Here is an 11,785-nt window from a genome sequence, read left to right as displayed (position 1 = left end):
GTCTGTTCAGATGTCATGGCAGTGAAAAAGATAAAGGGAAGGTGATCTGTCATTTTTAGTACCCCTTTAATTCTGTTTTCTTAAATGATTACGCTTTACCTTCTAAATGAAAGAGTAAAAATTTGAGACCAGGATATGCAACAGCGCTTGTTTCAGCCTATAGGCTAAAATAAGTCCTCAAAAAATTCATTTCCATGGAAGATTCTTGGACTAATCACATTCCCCAACTTCCCTTTATAATTTGAGTAGTTTTCTTGTTCTGTACATGATAGTTACTTGTATTAAGACTTTGGCTTTACCTCCTCTTACTACACAATCATACAAAAGTAGTTTCCTGAAGGGAAGCCTGGGTGGCTCAGTTGGTTAAGCATCTGACTTCAGCTCAGGTCACAATCTTACAGATCATGAGTTCCAGCGCCGCATTGGGCTCTGCTGACAGCCTAGACCTGGAGCCTGCTTCAGACTGTCTCCCTCCCTCTTCTCCTCCCCTGCTTCTGCATGTTCTCTCCTCTCTCAAAAATATTTAAAAAGTAAAAAAAAAAAAAAAAAAAAAAAAAATTTAAAAAGGGCAAAAGCAAAGGGAAAAAAAAAAAAAAAAAAAAAAAAAAAAAAAAAAAATTTAAAAAGTGCCATAGCATAGGAGAATAAGAACCAGATAAAACATCTAGAAGTGAAAAATGTATAATTTCAAACTCAGTGACCACAGATGAAACCAGAAGAGTGAAATGATCTTGTTGGAAGCAAGGTGATATATTATCCTCTACTTCTGTGTATATGTGAACATTTTCATAATTTTACCAGAGGAAGCTCAATAGACTAAGTCAGAATCCAGATTGCAGCACAGAAAGACAATCTTTTCTCTTTTGACAGCTGGCAGGGAGATTTGAGAGAGTTGTCTGGGGCCTAGGGCTTCATAGGGACCCTGCAGACTTTGGTTAACTTTGGACACGGCACTGGTGAGGCTCTGGCCACGTCTCCTGATCCCAACCCAGCAGCCCCTCAAAGACAGACAATACAGACCAATGGCCTAGGGTGGAGGTGGGGGCAGAGCCAAGGGTCTCCAGCTAGCTGGAAGATCACCTCTATGAGACATTTCCAAGTTTCTAGTGTCCAGATTTCCACATTCAGGGCATACAGCACAGGAGTGGTGGTCAGGGTGCCAGGGATACTGCTTGTCTTAAAAAAAAGAGGTCCTCTCTAGCAGGTTCCTTGCTAGAAGTTTTGTTTTCCTTCTCTGAGAAAGCAATCCTTGGGCTCTTTCAAGGAATGTGGACAGATGGGATCCCTACAGTATCTTTCTCAAAAACACCCTGGCACCTGGGTGTCTCAGGGTTAAGTGTCTGACTTAGCTCAGGTCATGATCTAATGGTTTCATGAGTTCAAAGCCCAGGTCAGGCTCTGCTGTCAACACAGAGCTTCAGATCCTATGTACCCTCTCTGCCCCTCCCCAGCTCATTCTCAAGAGAAAAACCAGATGGGGCTTTCCACTAGAGCCACAGGGGGTCCCTTGGGCCAGATTTCAGGGGGGATGCCCTGGAGATCAGGGCCCAATTTCTGCTGGGCCCTGGGCTCAGAGTGCTGGGCAGCCCCTCTGAAGCATGTTTGCCTCTCTGATATTAACTTTGATCTCAATCAGCACTGATTCTGGTGCCAATGAGGAAGGTTGGAGACCCTACATATAGCTTATTTTTAAAAAGTAGTCCTCAGACCTTTTTTCCCCTTCATTTTCCATTGGCAAGATGCAACCACTTCATCTAAATAACTTGTTTATATTACATTTTCTTGGTTTTTCTAATTTGGTATTATCCACTGATTTCCCATTGTAAGAGAAATCAACCCTGTGATGGGTATGCTGTTAGGGTGACTCCAGGACTCAACCTCCTGGGGTGTATATCTAGCTAATAAAGATATGAACCTAACTCATTGGCTTCTGGCAGATAATTACTAAGCCCTTGGAACAACCCAGAAAGCCTAACAAAGTGATTTATGGTGGGCCTTTGGATCATAATACTTCACCTCCAGAGTGGTTCGACATGTAGGGAGTCAACTACTGAGTTTCAATAAAACACTGGCTCAGGGAACTTCCCTGGTTGGCCGTATTTCATGTGTATTGTTATACACAGATGCCAAGAGAAGAATGCATCCACGACTCCACAGGGAAAGAATAGAAGCTCTGTGTTAGGTATCCTGCTCAGTCTGCTGAGTGATTTTCCCTTGGCTAATTTTAACCTGTGTATTTATCCTGTAATAAACTGCAACCATTAAGAGTGTAGCTGCTTCAATGAGTTTTCTGAATCTTCCCAGTGAATTATCAAACCTAAGAATGCTTTTGGGAATCTCCTGAAACTGCAATTGGTGTCAGGTAAGGCTCGTCTTGTGGGGACTGTTGTGCCCCTATGTTTATAGTTGGCCAAACTGACACACAACACTCTTGAGGGATTCCCTAACCCTTGAGTGTGCGTGGGACCTGTGGCTTGCTTCTAACCAACTGGAATGGTAAAAGATATGGAATGTACATGGTTATTTGGAATTACATTAAATATGACTGTAGTACAACTTCTTGCTGGAGTCTCTCCCTCCCTTGAGCTTGGAAGCCACCTGCCATGTTGTGTGGGCTGCCAATGCTGGGAGGCTCACATGGTGAGGAACCAAAGGCAGCTAAGGGCAACCTCTGGCTGCAGCTTTACCACTGCAAGGACATAAATACTGCCATCAAAGGTGGATCCTTCTCCGTCTGGCCCCAAGTGAGACAGCAGCCCCAGGTGACACCTTGATTATGGCCTTGAGGCCCCGTGCAGAGCCATGCTCAGAATCTTGACCCACAAACACCGAGATAATGTGTTTTAAGCCACTAAAATTGTGATAACTTGTTATGCAGCAATCAGAAATTAGAATCCGGGGCGCCTGGGTGGCTCAGTCGGTTAAGCATCAGACTTCGGCTCAGTTCATGATCTCACGGTTCGTGGGTTCGAGCCCTCCGACGGGCTCTGTGCTGACAGCCAGCTTGGAGCCTGGAGCCTGTCTTCAGATTCTGTGTCTCCCTCTCTCTGACCCTCCCCTGCTCACGCTGTCTCTCTCAAATAAAAAATTAAAAAAATTATAGAATCCAACCCCGCCACCTCACTATCGCCTTATAAACAGGCAGTCAGCTTGTTTCTTTATCCTCCTAACTTTAACTTCACATATAACTACAGCTGCGCCACATTATCAAATCAGACTTTTCTTGGACACGTTAGTTTTTATTTAGCATTCACTGTCCCTAAAACTCTCCTCCAAATGTCTAATCTTTCTCTTAGTATGTTCAAATGTAGTTGGTTGTTAAACGGGATCTATAAAATGCACAGACTGACTATAAAGGAGAAGACTGATTCATTCAACTACATTAAAATTTTAAAACTTTGTTTACTAAATGACACCAAAAATGCTAAAGACACTCCACACAAGGGGACAAGTTATTTGTTACACAGACAACCAACAATGCCTAAGTATCCTAACTATAAGAATTTGTACAAAAATTGAGAATATAGTAAAATTGCCAGTAGAAAATGTGCAAAATATACAAATAGGAAAAAGTTAACAAACAGTGGCTACTTCTGAGTTGAATGCTATGTGAGCACAGAGGACAAAGGGTAACATTTGGAAATATCAGGTTCGGAAGTACCTGTTTCTCTGACTATTGGACATGTGCATTTATTACCTTTTCAGAAATACATATAAAAGTGTTACTAAAAATTAAAGTAAGTTGCATGTTTTATATTTACCTGTGTATTATTCTATATTTTGTTATGACATAGATTTCCTGGGACATGCAGAGATGATGTAGAACTTATCTTTTCATTTCCTTCTTACCGATTCTGGCATGTGACAGGACACTGCTTCTAAATATATTTGAACATTGAACAAATTACCATTTTAATGGAAGCAATGATCATTTCTAATGTTGTCTCTTGCAACCTTCCACACATTTGTGCTAGGTGGGAAGTGGTGTTAGTAAATGCTTGATGAACTTAATTCAGGCGATATGTATTTTGTCCTTTTCATTCCAGTCTGGTAAAGCTTTCTTAGATTGTAAACACTCCTGCTTCTTATTTCCTGACTAATCTCTTTCCTAGGATAACAAATCTGTTTATACTGATTAGAATTCATTAGGACTACAGAGGATTAAATGATTTACATTCATTTTAAATAATCACTGATGTGATAAATTTCTCTCAATATTATAAACTCTAATTGATTCTTTTTAAAAATATAATTTCAACATTTATGAAAAACTGGAAATCCATTGTTCCTTTCATATTCAATTTCCTGTGATAGAAATTCTTTACTTATTTTGTCTATTTGGTCCCGAGAGAATAGATTGAATCCAGGAATAAAGTAATGCTCGAGATGTTCTATCTTGAGGCACTGAAGAAAGTATGTCACACAGTTATCAAAGCAGAGCTCCAGGTCTCTGGTGTGCCAGTGACTGTCTTGTGACTCCTGAGTACATACATGAAAGAAGGCGGTTTTCACATGGTAAGAGCAGAATTCTTCCAGTTCCTTTCGTTTTTCAAACTTTATTTTCAATTGTTCTAAAAGATATTTCATTAGTTTTAGACAATCTTTCCTGTCGAATAAAAAAGAAAACCACTTATTTTTATTTATTACAACCTGCTTCATTCCCCAAACCTGCTTCATTCCCCAAAAAGCTTTCAGCATGTTTCAGGAAAAAATATACTATAAACAGGGGAGCTTGGGTCACTCAGTTAAGTGTCCAACTCTGGCTCACATCATGATCTCACAGTTCATGAGTTCAAGCCCCACATCAGGCTCTCTGCTGTCACACAGAGCCTGCTTCAGATCTTCTGCCCCTCCCCTGCTTGCTCTCTTTCAAAAATACATAAACATTAAAAAAAAGATAGAGTAAACAATACAGATGTTGTAAAATATAAAAATACAAAAAAACAATGAAGATATATAAATAAAATTATAGGCAATTCTAAAACCTGATTATGTTTTCAAATATATGCTCTGAAGTTTCAAAAACATTTTATTCCCTCCTTATTTTTAGCTTAAATATATTATCCTATCAGGATGAATTCAACCATATGAAACTGGCAGATATTTATTCATCCAGTCATTTAGTACCTAGAAAAATCTCATTGTAATTTTTACAGAATGGGAGATGTTTGGCTCAATATGTAGAGCATGTGACTTGATCTCAGGGTCATGAGTTCAAGTCTCATGTTGGGCATACAGCTTACTTAAATAATAAATGATTTTTACAAAATGATTTTGTCTTACTAAGCTGCAAATATTTAATTATTCATCCAGTTATTTAGTAGCTGACAAAATTTAATGTTTATAAAACTATTTAGCCTTACTGGAAATGTATTTTTTAGGGGGGTTCCTGGCTGGCTAGTCAGAGGGGGGTACAGTTCTTAATCTTGGGGACATGAGTTCAAGCCCCACATGGGTATAGAAATTACTTAAATAAAACTTAAAAAGGTGGGGAACACTTGGGTGGGTGGCTCAGTTGGTTAAGCACCTGACTTGTGGTTTTGGCATAGGTCATGATCTCATATTTGTGGGTTTGAGCCCCACACTGGGCTCCATGCTGATGATGTGGAGTCTGCCTGGGATTCTCTTTCCCTCTCTGTGCCACTCCCCTGCTCTCTCTGTCTCAAAATAAATAAATAAACTTAAAACAATGTTTTAAGCTTAAAAAATAAAAAAGGGAATATATTTTTCTTTTTTTTAATTTACATTTATTTATTTTTAAAGAGAGNAGAATCCAAAGCAGGCTTCAGGCTCTGAGCTGTCAGCACAGAGACAGACATGGGGCTTGAACCCACAAACTCTGAGATTATGACTTGAGCTGAAGTTGGACATTTAATCTTTTCTTTTTTTTAAAACATTTTTTAACATTTATTTTTTTTTGAAAGACAGAGACAGAGTACTAGTGGGGGAAGTGCAAAGAGACAGTGAGAGAGAGAGAGAGGGGGAGACACAGAATCTGAAGCGGGCTCTAGGCTCTGAGTTTTCAGCACAGAGTCTGATGTGGGGCTTGAACCCATGAACTGTGAGATCATGACCTGAGCTGATGTCATTTAATTAACTGACTGAGCCACCTAGGCACCCCAAGAAATACATTTTGCTTTTAAAATTTTTTTTATGGTTTATTATTTTTGAGATAGAGACAGAGCACAAGTGGGGGAGAGACAGAAAGACAGGGAGACACAGAATCTGAAACAGGCTCCAGGCTCTAGGCTAGCTGTCAGCACAGAGCCTGACACAGGGCTCGAACTCATGAACCTGGAGATCATGACCTGGGCCGAAGTCGGACACTCAACTGACTGAGCCACCCAGGCGTCCCTACATTTTTCTTAATGCCTGTTTCAAAGCATTAACTTCCTGTGGTTGCATGTGGAGCATTCTTTGACCTTTCAACTTTTGTGATCCTTCTACTAGACAACTTAACTTTTTAAATTTTTTAATTAAAAAATTTTTTTTAATGTTTTATTTATTTCTGAGAGAGAGAGAGAAAGACAGCATGAGCAAGGGAGGGTCAGAGAGAGAGAGACACAGAATCTGAAACAGGCTCCAGGTTCTGAGCTGGCTGTTAGTACAGAGCCCGACAGGGGACTCGAACCCATGAACAGCGAGACCATGACCTGAGCCTAAGTCAGACACTTAACCGACTGAGCCACCCAGGCGCCCCATCTACTAGACAACTTTAAACTCAAATTATTTCTTTTCAGTCTCAGCTCCTAAAGGTACATATGTTAACAGGAAAAATAATTACCTATCTCTTAGTGTTGTTTCAAGTATAGCTAGTCAGTCCCTGGCCTTCACCACAAACAAACCATCTTAAATCAAGCACCAGTATCCAATAAGAGTGATTCTTTGGTCTCCTCCCACTATGTGACATTAATGCTCATTACCTTAAAGCAACCAGACTATTAAAACACATCCAATTGTCATGGCTAGCCATGGCGAATGTTTATATCCTCTTACTCTGTCCTACTTCATACAACTGATTCAGGTTCAGGACTTATGCTCCCTGGCCTTGCCTTCTAACACTATTTCCTCGGTCCCTTAGATCTGGCTTCCCTGGTTTCATGCTCACCCTTGAGATAATACTCCAGGGTCAATCCAGCCATGCACTGCCCCCAGGACTCACCTCAACAATGAGCATCTTCAGTTTGGAGCTATGAAATTAACAAAGAATTAAACATTCCATTGGTAATCTGCCATTTAACAAAATAAGGAAGTTACCTGCAACATTTCACTCCATTACTTTCACAGCAGGTTTTAGATTGTCCATGACTTTTCAAAATGTCCTTTTCAATATGAGAGAAGGATAGTCGCCATGTTTCTTCTTAATTTCCACAAAAAAAAAAAAAGAAAAGAAAAGAAAAGCACTTTACCAAAAGCATCCAAATATAAACAACACAATCCTTACGTGATTTCCTTCATTAAAATATCACTCTGGAAGATTTCTAAAAGGAGACAGACCAAAAATGAATAATGTAATTACATATTAAAACAAGTGATCTGAAGCAAATAATGAGCTGAAATAGAAAAAATGGAGGGGAGCATAATACAGTTAGTATGACAAGATGTATGTATTACCTTTTATAAATTGCTAAATTCAGTTTGTTAATATTTTGTTTCAATAATAATCTGAAAACTGATTCGAATTTTTTATTTTTTTGGCCATCCTTGTAAGTTTTGGTATTCATGTAAAATGAACTAGGGAACATTTCCATGAGAGAAACTTTTCGTTGGGGGAGTTTATATAAGAATAGAATGGACTTCCCCCGGCTTCTAGAGTTTACCCATGGCTAACTCTTTTACATTTGTTCTATCGTATTATCTAGTTGTTTTTATGCCAGAAATATGATTTGTACTTTAAAAATTAATCAATATACTGTCTCACTAACAGAATAAAGGAAAAACATATGATCATCTCAATAATGGCAGAAAATGCAGCTAATAAGATTTAATGTATATTTTAAATGTTAATTTTTGAAAGAGCGAACAGGGGAGGGGCAGAGAGAGAGACACAGAATCCAAAGCAGGCTCCAGGCTCTGAGCTGTCACCACAGAGCCCAACGTGGGGCTCGAACTCATGAACTGTGAGATCATGACCTGAGCTGAAGTTGGACGTGTTCCCGACTGAGCCACCCAGGCACCCTTAAAATTTAATATTTGTAATTTAAATAAAAAACCTCTCTCAGCAAAGGTAGAGTAGATTTAAGAGAAAAAAAAAAAGAGTGACATGATAAATATAAGGTAAAAAGTTGAAGTTTTTCTTTTGAAATTAGGAAGATAGGATACTGGTTATCCCCATTTCCGTTCAGCATGCACTGGCTATCCTAACAAGCACACTGAGGGAAGGAAAAACAGGGACTTAGCATGGGAAAGGGAGAAACAAAGCTATTATTGTTGACAGATGATGACATAATTGTGTAGGTAGAAAATACAAAAGAGGCTGGGTGACAGGTATATGTAAATTCAATATGTTCTTCAGTCTACTTTCCTATTGGTTTAAAACTTTTCATAATAAAAAGTTACAACTGCCTATGAGTAAATCTAGCAAAATATACACAAAACTTTGACAGAAAATTCTAAAACTTCACTGAGAAGTATTAGAGGAAATCTAAATAAATGGAGATGTTCACCCTATACATGGATTGGAAGACTCATTATTATACTATACCAAGTCTCCTCAGATTTATCTATAGATTCAATGTACTCACAATCAAAATTTAAAAAAAATGTTTTTGTGGAACTTGAAAAGAGGGTACCAAAATTTTAATGAAAATACCAAGACTTAGGAATATCTAAAACACTCTGGAAGTGGGAGAATTTGCTCTACCAGATATCAAGCCTTATAAAGCTACGTTATGTATGGCAGTATGGTATAGCCCAAGGACAGAGGTGTTTTTTTTTTTTTTTAAACGTTTATTCATTTTTGAGGGACAGAGTGAGACAGAGAGCAAGCAGGGATGGGGCAGAAAGAAAGAGGGGAAAACAGAGAATCCAAAGCAGGCTCCAGGCTCCAAGCTGTCAGCACAGAGCCTGACGACTTAGGGCTCAAACTCACAAACCACAAGATCATGACCTGAGCCAAAGCTGGATGCTCAACCGACTGAGCCACCCAGGTGCCCCCAGACAAAGGTTTAATTTGACAGAATAAAGAGTTTAGTAATAGCTACACAATATGTAGACAATGAATATATGGAAAAGGTAGCACTGGGCTAAGGGTGCTCATTACCGTATAAATCCATTTATGAAATCCACTTATATCATTCTGGAAAAGGCAAATCTATACAGATGGTAAGCAGATCACTGGTTGCCAGAGGTTGAATAAATGAAGCACAGGGGGCTCTTTAAGGCAGTGAAGCTATTATGTAAGGGCAGATACATGATACAATTCGTTTGTCAAAATCAGAACTCTATAGCACAGTGAACCTTGAAGTATGATAACTTTAAAAAGTCACTAGAGGCCAAGTAAGCCCAGGAAATAATGCAGACCAGCAGAAGGGACTCTAACTGTATTACAAATGTATGAAACAACCTCCTTGAAAGGGGCAGGTATAGAAGCAAAAAACCTCCCTGAAGGAGGAAGGTGGAAGCAAAGTAAGTTACTTTGGAAATGTCGTCTCTAAGACTGAAGGCAAAAGAAATTGTACATAACCTCTGTATTCCAGTTGATAATTGCTTCCACATGAAAATGGGTTTACAATTCTGAAAATATATATACTGGAACTGAACAGTTAATAGGTGACAGATGCTGGGAGCCAGGGTTTTCACTGTTGTAAGGAGAGGTAACTGATAGCAAGGAGAGAAATTTAGAATAATCCACGTGGTAATGAATTATAGTTAGAGACATCAGTATGCAGGCATGTATAATTTATATAAAGACAGGTGATTACACATAGAAATATTTACAGCTATATGTACACACTGGGGTCACATATGTTTATGTATTTCCTTGCTCTTTTAGCTGAGTGTATGACACTCTAGAAGCAGAGCATGCATAGTACCCAGATCTTGGTTTCTAGTACATTTCCCAATAAAAGGATCCAGGGTTCCTTGGAAAAATGGCTGATTCTAGGACTTTGGCAGGAAATATGCTAGATGAGCCTGGAGTCTTTTGTAGTTACCAGAAAGAAAGTGAATTAGTGCTGAACCCCACACCCAACTATGGCAGAGTATGTCAAGGGATGCAGGAACCAACTGGAAGAGCTCTCAAAGGCAAAAGCTGGAACAATTTAAACAATAAAATTAAGTGGTACTGGATTATAGCTTAACATAAAAAAAATGCCCATGAGTTCTTACTGATATGACTGCTTAAGTAAATAAATAAACGGGGGAAAGAGACAAATCTCCCATGAGGAAGAATTCCAAATAATTTATGTGAATACTGTGCTCTAAAAAGGTGGAGCATAACTTCCCCATTCTTTTTTTTTCTTAATGTTTATTTATTTATTGGGGAGGGAGGAGACAAGGGAGGGAAAGAGAGAGTGAGAGAGGGATTCAGAGAATCCAAAGCAGGGTCATGCTATCAGCACAGAGCCTGATGTGGGGCTTGAAACCTTGAACCGTGAGATCATGATTTGCGCCAAAGTCAGATGCTTACTTACTGAGCCACCCAGGTGCCCCAAACCCCCAATTCTTAAGTGTTAATTGTGCACAGTGACTTCTTTCCAAATAGAACAGTATGAAAAAGGGGAAAAGGAGTAAGAGTGGAGAAACCTGACAAATGGCTTATAACAGCCAGGTGATCAAGGTCAACAACAACCATGCTATGTCATGTTCGTGGCATGTGCCCTTGATAAGATGTGATAAGAATGGCATTACCTCTGTTGTCTTTTGCCCCAAAACCCAGAACTCCAGTTTAATCACAAGAAGATATCAGACACCTATCAAATGAGGGACATTCTACAAAAGACCTGACTGGTGCTCCTCAAAATCATCAAGGGCATCAAAAATAAGGAAAGACTGAGAAACTGTTACAGTTAAGAGGAGCCTAAGATGACACAATGACTAAATGTAATGTGGTGCCCTACATGGGGTCCTGGAACAGGAAAAGAGACATTAGGTAAAAACTAAGAATATTAGAGTTAAGTATGGACTTTAGTTAACAACACTATTATCAATATTTGCTCATTAATTGTGGCAATGTAGCATATTGATGTAAGATGTTAAAAATAAGGAAATAGGTATGGAGTATATAGGAACTCAGTACTATCTTTTCAATTTTCCTGCAAATCTAAAACTGTTTTAAAGTTAAAAGTTTATTTTTAAAAACTACATTGAGATTTCATTTCTCACTCTGAATAATTGGCAAAAATTTCAAAGTTTAAGGAGTTTTGTTGCTAAGGCTGAGAGTGAAATAGGTATTCTCATACATGGCTGTGGGAAGGCAAATTGTGCAATTCCTCTGGGGGAGATCTTGGCAATGTCCAGCAAAATTATATATGGATTTACTCCTTGACCAGCTGTAAAAACAGACTGACAAAAGAAATGAGTGCTACCTTTATATAGAGCCATAGCTCTATATTCAAAATATCTTACTAACTGAAAAAAGGAAGGTGTACTTTTTATCTTAAAAGATAAAGGCATGGATTTACTTACATGAAAGGTAAACCAAAAACAATAAAGAGGGTTTCCAATCAGGGAAGGAGAGAACAGTGTAGAGCAAACATGAATGGAAGCTGTGGTCCTCCAGGAATTCCTTTTTCTGTCGCTTTGACTTTGGAACCAATGTGAAAGCTTTATATATATATATATA

General features: G+C 38.8%; 1 protein-coding gene across 1 annotated transcript in view; it reads right to left on the bottom strand.

Moving 5' to 3' along the window:
• Positions 1-3,297: 3,297 nt before the first annotated feature.
• CGAS (cyclic GMP-AMP synthase) overlaps positions 3,298-11,785 on the bottom strand; it is a 25,967-nt gene continuing 17,479 nt past the window's right edge. Inside the window, exons 5-6 of the mRNA XM_077770473.1 lie at positions 7,258-7,360; positions 3,298-4,606 (exon numbers count right to left, since the gene is read on the bottom strand). Coding sequence (XP_077626599.1) covers positions 4,255-4,606; positions 7,258-7,360 — 455 coding nt within the window. The 3' untranslated portion in view covers positions 3,298-4,254. The remainder of the gene's footprint in view (positions 4,607-7,257; positions 7,361-11,785) is intronic.

This window comes from Crocuta crocuta, unplaced genomic scaffold (genome assembly GCF_008692635.1).
Source record: "Crocuta crocuta isolate KB4526 unplaced genomic scaffold, BGI_CrCroc_1.0 scaffold270, whole genome shotgun sequence".
Lineage (NCBI taxonomy): Eukaryota > Metazoa > Chordata > Mammalia > Carnivora > Hyaenidae > Crocuta > Crocuta crocuta.
Note: the sequence above shows the minus strand (reverse complement) of the source record. Positions and strands in the feature narration are given on the sequence as shown.